Raw genomic sequence first — 16,085 nt, forward strand, 5'->3', positions numbered from 1 at the left:
TTTACAGATCTTGAAACGGTTTAAACCTTCAAGAATCATTTATTGTCAATGGAAACAGTTGTGCTGCTTAACATTTTTATCAAGACAAAGATTCAAAGGTCTGGGCAAAAATTAAAAAGATCAAACTCTTATTTAGCAAAGATGCATTAAATTAAAAGTGACGGTAAAGACCAATAATTGCAAAAGACTGCAATTTCAAATAAATGCTGTTATTTTACACAAAAGGTTCCAGTTTGCACAAAATATTAAGCAGCAAAAGTTTTCAGAATTGTTTCCATTAATTGATCCAAACCGACATTAAATATACTCGTGCATTAAGTTTAAAATAAAAATAAAAATTTGAGAAATGTAACAATCCATCAATAAATAATGCACACCCATGCAGGCCTTTTAAAGAAACCTAGTCACACAGCAGGAGTAATGCTTAAACACCTTTATTGTGCCCAGTCAAAAATTCAAACGTCACCTTTATAAGCAAACTTGGCAGACAACAATGAGGTAGAATGACAGAGGAGCTTGGGAAATAGCTCTGCACGGAAAGCATATGGTGATAAGACAGAAGACAATCTTGGTTCTGAAAGTAATGTTATCCATTCAGACATTCAGCGGAGGATGAGTAAAGTGACATTTGCATCTAGTCTGCTAAGGCTCTTGGTAAACTCAAGGGAAGTCTATGGTTTTAAATTCAACAAGCAGCCATTTGGGCTCACACCCACAACACCTGCTGATGTACAATTTAAGTGATTAAAAACCTACCCCTTTACAAAGTGTAAATTAAAAAGTGCAATAAAACTATGTGCAGTCGATGGCCATTCTTATTTCAGGATTAATATTAAAGTTGGTTTTGAAATCTGATTGAGAGCAGTAAAAGCAATGCCTAGTGGAGGCACGCACTGAAATTGATCTGGATTGGCAAACAGATCTGCAGGGTTACACGCAAACCTCTTGTTCTACCAAACAGAACACTGATAAGGCAAATACACTCCAAAAACATGGAGGAAAAAAAAAAAAAAAAAAAAAAAAAAAGCGCAAAATTAAAAATTTGCCAGGTAGATTACTATTCAACCTTTTCCATGCCATACCTTAAAACTGTTTCATGTAAAAATTTATGTAAACTAAAACAGAAGAAAAGTGTCATGATGAACATCTGGCTTTTGTAGCGTCTCAAAAAAGTAAAAAACATTGGCAAAAAAGTGCCAGAAAAGAGCAGCTAGTGTGGAAAGGGAAACCAATTAAAGGCACTGTATGGCTTCCATCTGTTAAACAATGAGACTTTAGAATGGACTTACCAAAACAAAATAGCAACCTATATAAAGAAAAAAAAAAGAAAAAAAAAAATCCCTTCAACCATGGCCTGAATCTCAACTTTGTTCAAAAACTCTGGGTCTTCCCATCCATGGGCCCCAGCTAACCCATCTCACTGTGTGCAGTGCCAAAGTGAACAAGCCAAACTAAAAAGAAAGTGCAACAGTGAACTTTCTACAGTGTTTCCCCATGCCCCAACTCCTGGGAGGGCCTTTTGAAGGGGGGCCGACTCTTGAGCAGTTCTCCAAGGGGAGCAGGCACAATAGACATCCAGGGTGAGGCATCGTGCTGCCATGCGTGGTTTCAGTTGGCATCCCGCTTCTTCTGGTTTCGCATCAGAGGGCGGTGGTTGCTGAGGATGTCCATGGAGTGCTGCCTATGCCAGCAGGAGCGACAGTAGTATTTGAAGCAGGTCTGGGGAAGAGATGTTAGTTACACAGCATGCATTACTGCATTTACACTGCAAGTGTGTGTGTGTGTGTGTGGGGGGGGGGGGGGGGGTGCTTAAAAACTTCACCTTGTCCCTGCAAAAGAACGGTCCAGGCTCACGACTGCATGATTGACAGATGGCATCCTCCAAGTATGGGTCAATCTGAACCTAAAGGAGGAAGGGCATTCCCACAGAGAAATTAAAAAAAAAAAAAAAAAAAAAAAAAAAAAATGGAAAAAATGGAGAGGCATACTAAAAGTCTAAATGCACTGCCAGGCAGACATTAGCAAAATGTGACTAAATGACATGCCAACTGAAATCAAATTACCAAATAGAAATGAAACCCGGACAACAGCAAATGCTTGCATCAGTACAACCAGCGCTACTTTAAATTATCAGTTAAGAAGTAAAGCCATAGACTTTATTATAGACTGTACACGAGCTACCATAATTGTGCAAAACGACGGGTTTCAAAGTTCCACTTTACCTTCTTTGTAAATTTGGGTGTCTTTATCTCAACAAATGCAGCACTCACAGCTTTCAGATAACTGCGTTGGTTGTTAAAGGTTACACGTCCAGATCCTAGGAGGGGGGGGTTAAACACCAGTATCAAAGTAAGAGTTACTAGTGATCAACCTTGATTTAAAAGAGAGAAAAAAAAAAAAAAAAACCAATTCACCAATGGGGTACTTGTGCTTGTCTGTGTCGATGCCTGCATACACAACACCTCCGAACAGATCATTCATGATGCTGGCCAGGGCCTCAGCATTGAGCATGCCATGCAGAGCTCCGACAAACACAGTGTTCCTAGGGTCCAGCCTCTGAGAGGGGCAACTCACATAGTTACTGTCTGAAACCACCCAAGGGATAACCTGTGCCTGAGGGTCCAAAAAAAAAACAAACAAACAACCCCCCCCACAAAACAAAAGACGGGTTAGCATTTCTCAGATATCAAGATCAGGGAACAAACTTTATACCACCTATAAATTACACATGCAGATTCTTGAAGCAGGTCAACAGGTACCCACACAGAAGTTGTAATCTACCGTTAAAGTCCATCTTACATCTTTGCAGCGCATCCTTCTGCTGGACATTTTGAAGTAATACTCGCTGTAGCCCTCAGGATGAAGCAGGTCCTCAGTGCAGTCCTGTAACAGGGCACGCACAGACTTGTCCGATTCAAACACCAAGTACACATAACCTAGAAAATAAAAATAAAGTCACATGGCCGAAGGGTTACACAATTTAACTTACTGTCATTTCCCTAACTACAGACTGCACAACAACCAACATACTTGGGTATGTACATCTTGCAAAGTGCGTGGAGGGGAAAGAAAAAAACAAAACAAAAAAAAACAAAAAGGAATTCCCAGAAACATACCACCACATGTGTATGAGAGGTTTTTGTAGTCAATAAGTTGAGTGCCATCAACCCGCACCATCCCGCCACAGAGTGCTGTAATAAAATAAGTTTCCTACCCTTTCAGCATTACCTTTGGGCATATTACCTTTTGGAGGGCAGCGAGGGTGCTTGCCATCCTTACCCGGCCACTCCACACTCAGAGGGCCATAGCATTTAAAAGTGTTAATCAAACCAGCTGGTGACAAAAAAAAAAAAAAAAAAAAAAAAAGGGAAAGAGAAGCCATTAGTTTAGTTTTTGAAAAGTCTCATGTTATTCCTGTGATTGCAAAGCTGAATTTTTTGACCATTACTCAAGTCTTCAGTGTCACATGATCCATCAGAAATCATTTACTGCACCAAATATTTTGTGGAAATCACGATACATTAAGATTCTGAATAGAAAGTTCAAAAGAAAGCATTTAAAGATGGAAATCTTACTACTGTCACTTGATGAATTTAATGCATTCTTGCTGAAATTTAAGAAAAAGTTAGTTTCTTAATCTTACAGACCACAGACTTTTAAATGTTAGTGTAAATTTTGAAAATCAGAATTAGATAAACAGCACACGTGGTACACAAAATGTGGAAAGCAAATGAAGTGTCAATTAGCATTTTTATGTCATTTAAAAATAAATGAAATATTCAAGGAGACTGGATGCCACACCTCCAATGGGATTAGACCATGAGTCAACATAGCACACCATATTAAAGATTTAAATCAAGTGGTCTCTTAAATTTCAATATTTTTCTTCAATAAGCAGGCTATTATTCTATTCCAAACAATTTAAAAAAAAAAAAAAAAAAAGCCATTTTAACTTCAAGCAGACCATTATTTTAAGCATTTATTGTATAAATGTACCATTTCACAGAATTAGCAAGCAGAATTCAGCGTATATAGGTGTAGAATGCAGTCATTACAAACTTAATCAAAACTCAAACATGGTTTAGAAAACTAATCCCGGGACTAACATCTGTTAATTGCAGAGGTGGGAGGGTCTGTTTTGTTCATCTGGGCGTTTCAGAGATTGTGCGCTCATTGCATATAGTCATTCGGATGATTACCATAAGTGTAAGGCTAGATGGTATACAGCAAAAACTACTGGGTATGCGCACATCGATAGCGTAACTTCTCACTGTACAACAATTTTTAGCATTATTGTAAGGGGTAGGTTTAGACATTAATAGAAGGCAGAGTCTATTTGCACTAAGTGCAAATAGCTATAGATTCTAGTTACACTTAAAAATAGCAGGATTTTCTGCTATTTATACTACTAATTGCAAATAATGGCAATTATCTGCACCTCAGTAAATCGCAATACATTATAAAAACAGGCTGCAATAACTTAAGTATAAATTAATTCAAATTATTAAATGGATGCCACCTTGTTGGCACAATAAAGCCCTCCCTACACCTACCCCAACCATACCAGATACTTTTTCAATTTCATTGAAAATAGATGCTTTTCTGATGTGATTTGAAATTTGAAAAGGGAGAGAGAAAAAAAAAAGTTTGGCAAAAGGCGGATTCGATCAAAATAAGTACGACACATTTCACCAGCTGCGCCACTGAAGCTGACGATTGGCGACTGTCTTCTGACTAACCGATTCACACGTTGGGGGGCGGAGCTAGTGTAAATGGCCTCAGCCAACAAGGCGGCCTATTTGCATTTAGAGTAAATCGACACCGTTAATAAAACAACCTAATGGGTAGAAAAATCTATTTATTGTTAGCTTCCAGTTTGTTTACATGATCTGGCTTTTGATTTTGTTTTTTTTGTTTTCTTCTTTGCCGGGAGGCAAATATCAAACATGCGTGTGGTAAGAGCATCTACGGTAATTCCCATTGGCCAAAAACAAAGGAAATGCGTTGTGAAAAGAAAAAATAAATAGATAAATACTCACCGGTAAATCACAGACAAGTAAATTCAATATTTACTTCACAGTAATATTACTTAGATTAGATACTTAATCGAAACTCAAACGGTTTAGAAAACTAGTCCGAATTGGGCCATCATCCCATTTAACAATATATATTAAATGCAGTAAATATTTAGCAATATTTACTTCACAGCCATTCGGACGCGATTAGTTTTCTCAGACGATCACAGAGTTTGCTGAAAAACAACCGGTAACTTGCTCTGGAATTACAAGAGAGGTTGTGTGAGGAAAAACAGACGTGGCAGATTCGGAAGGGATTTCATACCACCCCCCCCCCTCTCTAACGACCCCCTGTAAAACTAGTCCTGTCCGAATAGGGCTATAGTCCTAATAAGGACAAGTGCTCCTTCTACCTTCAGTGATGTCCCAGGGAACTCCTCCTAAAAAGACCTTGCAGGAGTAAATGGGATTTTGGTAGTGTCTGGGGGGCAACTGTCCACTCCATGTGAAGGTAGCTTCATTGATTGCTGTGGAGCACAAATTCACAAGATAAGCACAACAGCAATACATCTGCATTACGCACTGATATTAAGTGACCAGCAGCACCAGGGTAGAACAAGTCTGTTCAAGGGAAGTGTTAAGGGAGGTTCAAAGGTTCCAGTGGGAAGGTAAAGGTGTGGGAATAACATGAATTCATGCAGTACAGTAGTACACAACAGTTCATACAGGCTGCCTGTCTGTGAAGCCAGGCCTCTCTTTCAATGCTGAATGGGCTCTCAGGGGTCTTCATTAGGTCCCAGTTGGGCCAGATGGAGGCACCAGGCCAGCGGTGGGACAGACCACCACTTGGGGTGGCACTGGGTGGTGGGGTAAGAGAAAGTGAGCTGCTGTGGTCCATACGAGAGCCCAGAGCTAGCTTGAGAGGATCCCTTTGCATACTGGACATAAGGAAGGGCACAGACGGCGAGATCCTCAAAGAAGACTGCAAAAAGCAAGAGAGAGAGGAGTTAGCTTCACCAATAAGAACATGCAAGGCCCAGAAGTGAGCTACGTTTAAAACTAGCCTCATTAAAACACTATTGCACACTCTGCAGTCTGGATTGTTAGTCAAGTCAAATTTGTAGAGCGCTTTTGAAAGTGGAAAAAAAAAAAAAAAAAAAAAAAAAAGGTGACATATAGCCAAGTATGGTGACCCATCCAAAGTGAACACACACCCACCCACCATGAACACACACCCGGAGCAGTGGGCAGCCATTTATGCTGCAGCACCCTGGGAGCAGTTGGGGGTTCGGTGCCTTGCTCAAGGGCACCTCAGTCGTGGTACTGCCGGCCCGAGACTCAAACCCACAACCTTAGGGTTAGGAGTCAAACTATTAAGAAGTTTGTGCTGCACTCAAAACACTACATGATAAACTTTGTAATGATTAATATTTGAAAAATCCCCAAGGTAAGCAGTTTATTGAATTTACTGGGTTAAGACAATTGAGGTTATCCTAACTTTAGGAGATCAGCAATTAAATATAGGATTATTTTTTAAGTCAAAACTTCATCTTAATTGAATAAGAAAAAGTAGGGAATAAATTAACTAAGTTAGCAGTTACGGCTTATTCAGAATCTAGTGAATTCTAACGTAATGTAAATTTAAACAAACGAGAAATATAGGATTTTAATTCATTTCAATTAATAACTTGTATACAAATGATAGTACTATCAGACAGTTACTATGTGGTGGTGTTTACCCTTTCTGTGGCTGAAAATTACTTATCGGGGATAAAGATACAGATCATATCACTCATAAGTAGTTTAAACGGGGAACTGCTAGAAAGTCAATTCACAGTCCTTCAATTCCCCAACAAATAAGCCAAATGAAGAGAGGAGGGGAAAAAATAAAAAATAAAATAAATAGCTACACAGAACATGATCTCTAAACACTTACCAGCAGGTCTGAGAGGTGATCAGAACCAGAGCTGAAGCCACTGGTCTCAGAGTCCACAGGGCTAATGGAGTGAGAGTCCAGGAAAGATTGAGAGTTCAAGCGTGCCATGCCGGGAAATTTTTCTAGGAAGTCTGAAGCGCCAATGGAAGGCTCAGAGTAGCTTGGAAACTTGTTGGAGAGCCGGCTGGGAGTCCCCAAAATCCCTTGCACTGAAAAAATAAAATAAATAATCTGAAAGAAATAAAAACCAAAGAGCAGATTTTTCTTATCCAAACCCCAGGAACCAAAATTTGCATAATTCAAGAGCCAAAAACAAATGAAAAAGGACAGCTCTTATTGCAGCACTATGAATGAGAACTACCAGCACACCAGGCAGGCCGAGAATCTGTGACTAACGTCAACAAAAGGCTTCGACTCACTGTTACAGGCCTAGTGAGACCAGTTTAAACACTCTAGTCAGGACAAGGCTATCAATAAAGACCCAGAAAGAGACTTCACAAAAACTACGTCTTCGTTTTAAAACCAAAGCCTGCTTAAAACAATTAAGACTCCCCGAATCGGTATTGCATAAGTGATAGTGTCACTTCAGCGTTCATGTAACATTGTGTCAACATTATCATATGGTTGATTTAATGTTATTCACTCCACTCACGTGAGGCTGTGTTGGTCTGTGCAGAGGGATCGGTGTCATGGCTGCTCCACGGTCTCTCCCAGTCAGACAGGCTGAGGGACTGTAGGCCCAGACCCCAGTTATTGACATCATGCAGACCCCTGGACGAGTCCTGGCCACCGGTGGGAAAAAGCATCCTGCTCCGGACCGCAGACAGGTCCGAGTCGGGACGATCTGTTAAAAGTGTCCAGAAATAACACACACACTGTCTGGTGACTCTGCATCAGCAGTGGGAATAAAAGGCATGCACGTTAAAGCACTGGCTCCCTAGACTCTGATAAATCATGGCTCGCCTCCCTCTGCCTGGCTAAACTGCACATGAGCAGCAATCTCTGCAAAGACGACCCACCCTGCATGTGACCCAGGCGCTGCTGCTGCCCTCACAGCCCCTTGCAAATGACATCAGTCCCTGGCCTCCTCTGATGCCACACCACAGAGCATTCCTGACAAATTCTCCTACAAAGAGGCAGCACCCCCTCCCACCTCAGACTCCCATTCGAGGTGGCAGGGAGAGAGAGTTAGCCACTAGCTGCAGGCTAAGAGACCGAAAACTCCAGTGAATTGCAGGACTGTTGCTACTGGCTAAGTAGCTGAAGAAAGAGCAATCTGGGCTGCTCATGCAGAGCTGGTCTGCATCCAACTGCTTGCTCCAGCCCTGATTCAGCATCCTCTGTCTCGCCTGCATGACACTGCATGACCAGTGCTGTAATGATTCCCTGTGCACATGATGCTCAAGTGCAGGGCCAAAGCTTAAGGGGCAAACAGCAATGCAGCAGATACACATGAACATAGAAAGCGGAAAAGACAGTGAAAAAAAGGGTACAGCTCTGCACATATATTAATGAATTGTTTACTTGCACTTGTTCATTGTCTTCTACCAGTCAATTAAAAGTTGCATCTTTTGTACACAAAATAGGGTTTACCATTAAAAGGGTCTCGCTTGCATTTAGCAGTGGGAGTTGTGCAAACCCCGCTTAGATCCAGTGAGTTTCCCAGCATGGTGTTCATTCTGGAGAATGTGTCTGCATTACTGCATGTAGACAGGGCTGGAATATCAGAATCCAGGCAGTTAAGAAGTCTGGGGTTCTCACTCTGTCAGAACAAAACGGATATACATCAAAGAAATGGTAAAACATAGGCCTAACTCTTCCCTTGACTCACCATTTTATGTTCAGTTAACAAAACAGGATGCCATAAGATTTGAAGTTGATGAGAAATTCATTCTAGTACACCACTTTGACTAGAGTGATGAAGAACAATATGCTTAAGTTAATTTGCCATGCACGCTGTTACACTAAACAAAGCAGTCAATGATTACATTGGACAAGCCCAATCAATGGAAACTATATTAATGGACCTCACTGTAAACAATCATTACTCACGACAGATGCGGGCTATCATATTTCTGAAAAGGAATGAAGCACTTAATTTTTACTTAAAGTTTTATTTTTTTTATAAGCCAGTAAACGCGGACCAAATAATCACTGACGAAAACATTTAACACGCTCACACAAATCCAAAGGCTCTTTAAAAAGGCAAGATTTAAACCCGAACTGGCACCAAAACTCACCAGAGAAAACGCCATGGTAGGACTATCAACCAAAATTATCGAAAACAACACCCTATGGACTTCTCATAAAGTCTACTTAAAGCTTTGGAAGGAAATTTTGGCCTAATTTACAACACCTGCCCTCGGGTCAAGCGCCTCTACTCTCTCGGGATCCACTTCTTCTCTTGAGTAACCAATCACAGATCACATTAAGATATTTATTCATGAGGGGCGGGCACTTGACGCGGACGTCATTTTCCTTTGGCTAATTTACTGGTCAAAACCCACCGTATGTTTTTTTTTTTTTTTAAATGCCCCCCAAATTATCTATAATATTATATCCTTTATTACAATATTTCTGTTTGCCGTCTTCTTATTCAACAAATATTATAGCTGGTCGTGTTGTGCTTTTAAGAGCTGTCTGGGAGATTGATGAATATATTTAGATCTAAAAATAAATTCGATGACTTTTGATACGATCTAAACCTAAGGCCTGGTTTCACAGACAGGACTTAGACTAAGCCAGGATTAGGCCATAGTTCATTTCGGACATTTAAGTAATTTTCCATAAACGTGCCTTAGAAAACACTACTCGTGTGCATCTTAATTGAGACAAAACAAAGCCACTGATATATTTTAAAATCAGTCAGTGCAAGTTTCTTTCAGTTAAAACCGCTCAGATTTACACTTTAGTCTGGGACTAGTCTTAAGCCTTGTCTGTGAAACCGTGGGTAAATGTTCTAATATGTATCTAAAAGTTCAATGCGCGTGCTGGTTTTGTATTTTAAGTGTCACGTCACGTGTATATTTCTTTTGACAAATCAGGACCATGGAGAGCAGCATTTGGTCGTTTTCAAAGACAACTTTGGAAAAATAAGACCTAAATACAGTAAATACAAAAGTGTTCAATAGGGACATTTCTAGAGGGCTCAACCTTCAGGGTATATAGCCCATTTAAAACAAATTACAAAGACTACCGAGTCATTTCCTCCAGAGGGCAGCACTTACATTGTTTCTTACAGTCTTCTGCTTAAAGTATAGTTCACGTCAAAATAAGATGTTTCACGTTGTAAACCTGTTTGACGTTCTTTGATATAAAAGGATATGTTAGGCAGAATGAGACTTTTTTGGCATTGAAAAGACAGCAAAGGAATGTGGCAAGTGAGGCTGTCAGTCAATGACATTCTGCTTAACATCCCTTTTTGTGCTCCATGTAATAAAATTATGCAGATCTGAAAACATGGGGGTGAATAAATAAATATTTTTAGGTAGTCTCTAAACGACCATGATACACTCATGGAAGATGCTGAAATGAACAAATCTGTAGCGCAGAGTTCAGTATCTCAAATAAAAGTACACACAAGGCATTTTAATGCATTCCCATTTTAATACTATATCATACAGTAGTATTTTTGTACACCAAACACTTTTTTTTTTACAAATACACTTCTAATGTCTGAATTAACCATTACTACACCCACATTAAAAATCATGCACCATTGTAGCATCTCTTTATATTCAGAGTATTAACTTGAAACAGCAATTTCATGTTAGCAGCAAACTTGCTGTCCATATACTGTTAGTTTTGTGCCGCACTGACACAGTCTAAACAAAAAAAAGAAAAAAAAAAGAAAATTACAACTTAACCTCTGAAAATGCTATGAAGGACATTGATACAAAAACAAACACCACAAAGAAAGAGTTACCAATAAATTATACAGATTACTAATTTCAATTGCACAAAACTCTTCTTTCCCCAGATACACACTCTAGATTGAGAATGTGTCATTTTGTAAAGTCATCAGACCATCTGTGATGTGTTAAAGTGGAATCTAGCAAGGGAAACCATCTGTCTGGACATAACATTACCCAAAATGAGTTGGCCATAGTTTTGTACATAACAGAGCAACTTCAATGACCAAGCTACTAAAGACAAAATGACAAGGTTACACCGGTCATGGAAGCAACAAATACACTACAATGACGCACCGAGCAACACTTCATGCCAAAACCAACATGCTCAATATCAGCTTCAGTTGATAGTCTCATTTTACTTCAACCCAGAGCAAATCTCAATGAATGAATAAGTAAAAAAAAAAAAAAACCCCATTCTTAAATTCTTCAATGGGGGGGGGGGTTCAAGGGGCTCATCCATTAGCATCCATTAGATAAGTTCAAGGGGCTCATCCATTAGCAACCTCTAAGGTCTACTGTATGATTTATATGCCTCTCATTTTTGTGCTATTGGCAATGACTTCAATATAAGCTCAATGAGCAATACAAACTCAAATTTAATCTCTTTATGGCCAAATTTCAAAGGAGTTAATACATCCAAAAACCAGAAGTTCAAATTAACTGGACTGATTTTAAACAGGAGCTGGAAGATGCCATTTGAAGAGAGAAACCTGGGGGGAAATAAATAAAGCAGTTACCAAGATCATAGTTATTAAACAATTTTAGAAAAGAATAAAATAAATAAATACCAACACGCATTAACAGAATTGCCGTGATTTCCATCCAGGCTGAGATGAGTCTGATGTGGAGGGATACCAGCGCATCTAAAAAAAATAAATTGAACCAATAAATATAAAATGAACACCTTTAGTTAAAATAAAAATGAGAAAAGAGAAAAAAGGACTAACAAAAAGAATGAAAACTAAAGGAGGGAAAAAGGAGAAGAAAAAAGACAAAAGGAGAATAAAGAAATGGGGAAAAAAAGAAAAAAGATTTAAAACAATCAGAAAAGAAAAAGGTAAGGATGGCAATACCTGAGCATGAAGTGCAGCTGCTGCAGCCGCCGCTGCTGGGTAGGTGAAAGCTGTGTGGGGCAGGCCAGGGCTGAGCTCCGTGGTATAGAGGGGGTAAGGAGACCAGGCCTCTGGAGACGCTGGGATCAATGTTGCCCCTGTCAAGTCATCTGAGGATGGGGAGAAGCACAGCAAACCATCACCCCAGGCAAGCTCAGTATGTCAGACATGACTGAAAAATCACCACTTCAAAAAACAAACAAAGTGTATGACAAATCGTTGACATCAGAGGCCCCTCACACTCCAAAAGACTTTAAAATGAGCAAAAACAAGCAGGAACTAAATACTGATACCTGTGTGATCTCTGGTAAGTTCTGTGACTTGGCTTGGAACAGAAGAGAGGTTGAATGAGATGTGAAGTACTAATACTCAACTTGAGCGTAATTGAAATCAGAACAGAAAAGGCCATTTGCTAATGACGCATGCATGTGGCGGTGGATTAGTTTCTTGTGTTTTCCTAAGATCTACTCTAGATGTGTAGCTTAAGTGTGTGTGCCTGTCTGTCTCTGCAGTGTGAACTACTGTGTCGACCATGAACTTACATGGGTCCCGTGCTATGAAGTGCGCTCCTAGAGCTGGGTGGATATTTGTGGGATTTGGAGTGCCCATCAGCTTACTCTTTGCCATCTTCGTGTTGGCCTTAGCAAACTCTAACCGGAGGGTCTGCGGGTTTTCAGGGTCAAATCGAACCCCCTGGAGACACAAGGGGGGGAGGGGGACAGAGTAATGGGGATGGGTTGTGCCTGCCAGACCCTGGTAAAAATGTGCAGTGCATCTTAAGCTGGTGCCCACATGCAGTGAACGTTTCTACTGGTGACTGAACAGCAAAGCTAGTGTTACCTAGGTGGACACGTACTACACGCTAAGGAAAACATTAATGTAGTCTACTGTAAAGTGGGTTCTCCGAATCATGATGCTCATTAATTCCCAAAATAAACATTATGCACTTATTTGTGACGTGCTGAACAGATCCACTTATACAATAAATATGGGACACCATAAGCTCACCATGTTTTAAGGTTAAATGAGATAGAGAGAGAAATGTATGCAAGCTATGGCCATTTGTTGCACAAATTGCAAGTAGAAAAGGCATGTTCTTAATGTATATACAGCAGACAATGCATCTAAACCACATCAAGTATGAACCTAGCTGGGAATCATCTGACAGATTTTCAATAATTCAAGCTATTGCTTACAGATGGCTGGTTTCTTACATTTAATGCATTTTTTGCCGCTTCAGCGCCGGAACGACTATCAAAGGTTACAAACCCAACAGGCTGCAAAAGAAAAAGAAAAATCAATGCCACACTTATTAAAAACACAAAATACATGGTTTAAAAAAAAAACAAAAACTTTTTAATGTGATTGATCACGATGCAGTCCTAATTTTAGGTTTACAATCACTGAAAAAAATAGGCATGACTGCAGCACATGCAAAAGTACATTTTGAATTTAACACAGGCCTGGTCAGCTGTAATATCCAACAATGTCTCACCTGCTTTGATGTTAACTTTATAAGTGAACCCTCATAACCCTGAAAAGGAAAATAAATCCAATTAGCAGCAGTGCAGTCACATGCTTAAGGAAGAAATTCCTGTTGCACTCCCCATAAGAGGCCAACACTGGAGGGACTGCACTGCTAACCTGTGCGACTGGAGCTCAACATCTCTGCTAAACATTATACCAGTTCTTACAAATCTAACACTCAGTTTACGGAGTTGATTATTCCCCTCCAGTTAATTCATTGTGCGATTTCCCTCCCCTTCACCTTTTTTAATTTCTAACTGTTGCTTGGGTGACCATAATAATTAGGAGCTAAGACCTAAGGGAGGTAGCAGATTTTTGACTAAACACAGTCAATGAGATTTACCATTTAAAACATCTGTTTTTACCTTAAATGGTCGAAATAGCAGATAGAGCTCACGAGGTTTGATATCTGTCGGCAGACCACTGACAAATAGAGTTCGTACCTGTAAAATACAAGAAATAAATCAAATCTCTAATATATTTAAAATGTGGAAAAAATACTAGATGACACAAAAGGATATAACTTAACACAGAACAGAAATAAAAAGTGATTAAGGACTACTGGAACTCAAAGTTAGTATGAATTTAATAAAATAAATTACATAAAAAAAAAGGTTTGTAATTAACTAAAAAAAAATACAGGGATTGCGTTTTAAAAATCCTGGCAGTTTTACACTCAAAACACAGCAATTTACAGTACAAAGATTTAAGACAAACGTGTTTATCTTGGCCACATTCAGCTAAATGGCTACAGAAATAAACAACTGTGCATCCACTCGCTTTGACTTGGTGGGAGGTTCCAAGCCACAATGGATTGCCAATGGAACAGCAATGGACAACATCGCACAGCGTGATGGCACTTCCTTCCTCTGACCCACAGCAACAACCCCGACAGCGCAACACCATTCCTCGGCCCTCAACCACAGCCCCAGAACCCCTCACCTCTACACCTTAATGCTGTGCGTCACCTGTGCATTCTAATAGTCATATTAAGGTTTAACTTAAAGCTGTTTAGGAAAATTACTTCATTATGCCAACAGCTGCAAGTGATATTGACATCCACAATCCAAAATAGTTTTTGAAGTTGTGCATTATGCGATTATTAGTGTCTTTTTCGGTCACTGCAGAGATTGGATCAAAATGGCCTGCATAATAGCAACAGTAAAAAAAAAAAAAAAAAAAAAAAAAAAAAAAAAAAAAAAAAAAACACACAACAACAAATTATACACGTGTCTATAAACAGTTGAAAAACAAAAATAAATGGCTAACTGAAGCATGTTTAACAGGTTTATTGCTGCATATACATACATACATAGTTTGCATTTTAAAACCATAGTTTATAAAGAAACCACTAAATAGTTACACCGTGCTGCATTACAACCATTACTAAATTTTAGACAATTCAGTGTCAGTGACGCCAATTTTAAACAATTCGGTGATTTGCGCCGGTTTACTTCACAGTTTGAGACAACACACTAAATCACTTTATCGACTGAGATGCCTCTAAACAAGTACTTGAACAAGTAAGTATTTTAATTAAGACATTGGCCAAAAAGGAAATAAAAAAAAGACAAACTTCACGCATGGCGCAATTCAACCCCCTGAATATTTAAAGGAAACGCAATTAACATACCGCTCAACAAAAAGATAATCTATCATGGAAAATAGGTGGTCATTAAATGAACGGAAAACAATTCGTTTTCATTCTGAATTATGAACTTCAAATCACCGTGTTTTAAATCTCTTAGTGACCATTTCCTTACTTTTCCATGACAGCAAAAACTTCACCGAGAGACGCAGAGGCTCCCGTTTAACACTCCAAAAGTTTGAAACAGATTTACGTCGACACAGACTGTTTTACTCTTTACCACACCTCAGTGACTCCTTTAACACGCCGAACTCTCACCTCTTCTTCAATAGAGACGTTGTTGTTTGGCTCGGAGTCAGACTTGATACTCATCTTGTGCGTAAACTTGAGACACCCAGAAGGACCGGCAGAAGTTTCGGGTTTTTTTCCGCGTCCTAAAGTGCGACTGGATCCTGATGGCGATCCGTGCGGGACTCAGCAGAACTTGTGCAGGAACACTGAGGTCGTGTCAAAAGTGGCAGGTGACCCGAAGACGCCTAGGTGACTAGGTGAAAAGAAGTGCAGTGCGTGGAGGGGTGGGATAGAAGAAAAAAAGGAGAAATGGCGGTGCCACCTCACATTTACCTCGTTTTAAATGTTAAATTTCAAAGAAAGCAGAGCTCATTGGTAAAACCTGTTCCATAGTTGACCTGCTCGCCAATTAGGTCATCAAGAGAGATGGGGCAGGCTCGAGTGCGGCGCTGCAGCTGGTGGATAAGCCAGCCCCTCCATTAGTGAATCATCGCCTTCATGGGGAAGCACGGACCAATTGGAACCGCTCCTTTTATTATTGGAGAAATCCCATATCAACTTTATCAGGAGGAGGGAGGGAGGGGAGTAAATAAATACAAGAGAGAAATGGCACATTAAGAGATATAAAAACTTTGTAAAACTAACTTTAAAGTTTCTTTATGGGGGCGGTTGTGAAAGGATCAGGGTGTAGTCTATACATCC

At 39.7% G+C, this 16,085-nt stretch overlaps 2 protein-coding genes across 5 annotated transcripts; both read right to left on the reverse strand.

Moving 5' to 3' along the window:
- Positions 1-418: 418 nt before the first annotated feature.
- LOC109094830 (cytoplasmic polyadenylation element binding protein 1b) lies at positions 419-9,345 on the reverse strand. Of its 2 annotated transcripts, none has more exons than XM_042760636.1 (12): positions 9,192-9,345; positions 8,545-8,713; positions 7,604-7,795; positions 6,952-7,160; positions 5,742-5,997; positions 5,429-5,542; positions 3,229-3,333; positions 2,782-2,936; positions 2,415-2,613; positions 2,223-2,317; positions 1,823-1,903; positions 419-1,719 (listed from the first exon to the last, which is right to left on the reverse strand). In XM_042760636.1, the coding sequence occupies exons 1-12, from the start codon at positions 9,204-9,206 to the stop codon at positions 1,609-1,611; spliced, it is 1,701 nt and encodes a 566-aa protein (XP_042616570.1). In that variant the 5' UTR covers positions 9,207-9,345; the 3' UTR covers positions 419-1,608. The 2 variants fall into 2 exon arrangements, with proteins under 2 accessions (XP_042616570.1, XP_042616571.1); XM_042760637.1 differs by having other exon boundaries at positions 2,800-2,936; positions 9,192-9,342.
- Positions 9,346-10,537: 1,192 nt separating this feature from the next.
- On the reverse strand, positions 10,538-15,881 carry LOC109095208 (RNA-binding protein, mRNA-processing factor 2a-like). Of its 3 annotated transcripts, XM_042760639.1 has the most exons (9): positions 15,766-15,881; positions 15,411-15,636; positions 13,870-13,947; positions 13,473-13,511; positions 13,192-13,254; positions 12,520-12,670; positions 11,939-12,087; positions 11,658-11,728; positions 10,538-11,575 (listed from the first exon to the last, which is right to left on the reverse strand). In XM_042760639.1, the coding sequence occupies exons 2-8, from the start codon at positions 15,462-15,464 to the stop codon at positions 11,663-11,665; spliced, it is 600 nt and encodes a 199-aa protein (XP_042616573.1). In that variant the 5' UTR covers positions 15,465-15,636; positions 15,766-15,881; the 3' UTR covers positions 10,538-11,575; positions 11,658-11,662. The 3 variants fall into 3 exon arrangements, with proteins under 3 accessions (XP_042616573.1, XP_042616574.1, XP_042616572.1); XM_042760640.1 differs by having other exon boundaries at positions 11,654-11,728; positions 15,411-15,827; XM_042760638.1 differs by having other exon boundaries at positions 15,411-15,825.
- Positions 15,882-16,085: the final 204 nt, after the last annotated feature.

The sequence above is a fragment of the Cyprinus carpio genome, chromosome A7, assembly GCF_018340385.1.
Source record: "Cyprinus carpio isolate SPL01 chromosome A7, ASM1834038v1, whole genome shotgun sequence".
In the NCBI taxonomy this organism is placed as follows: domain Eukaryota; kingdom Metazoa; phylum Chordata; class Actinopteri; order Cypriniformes; family Cyprinidae; genus Cyprinus; species Cyprinus carpio.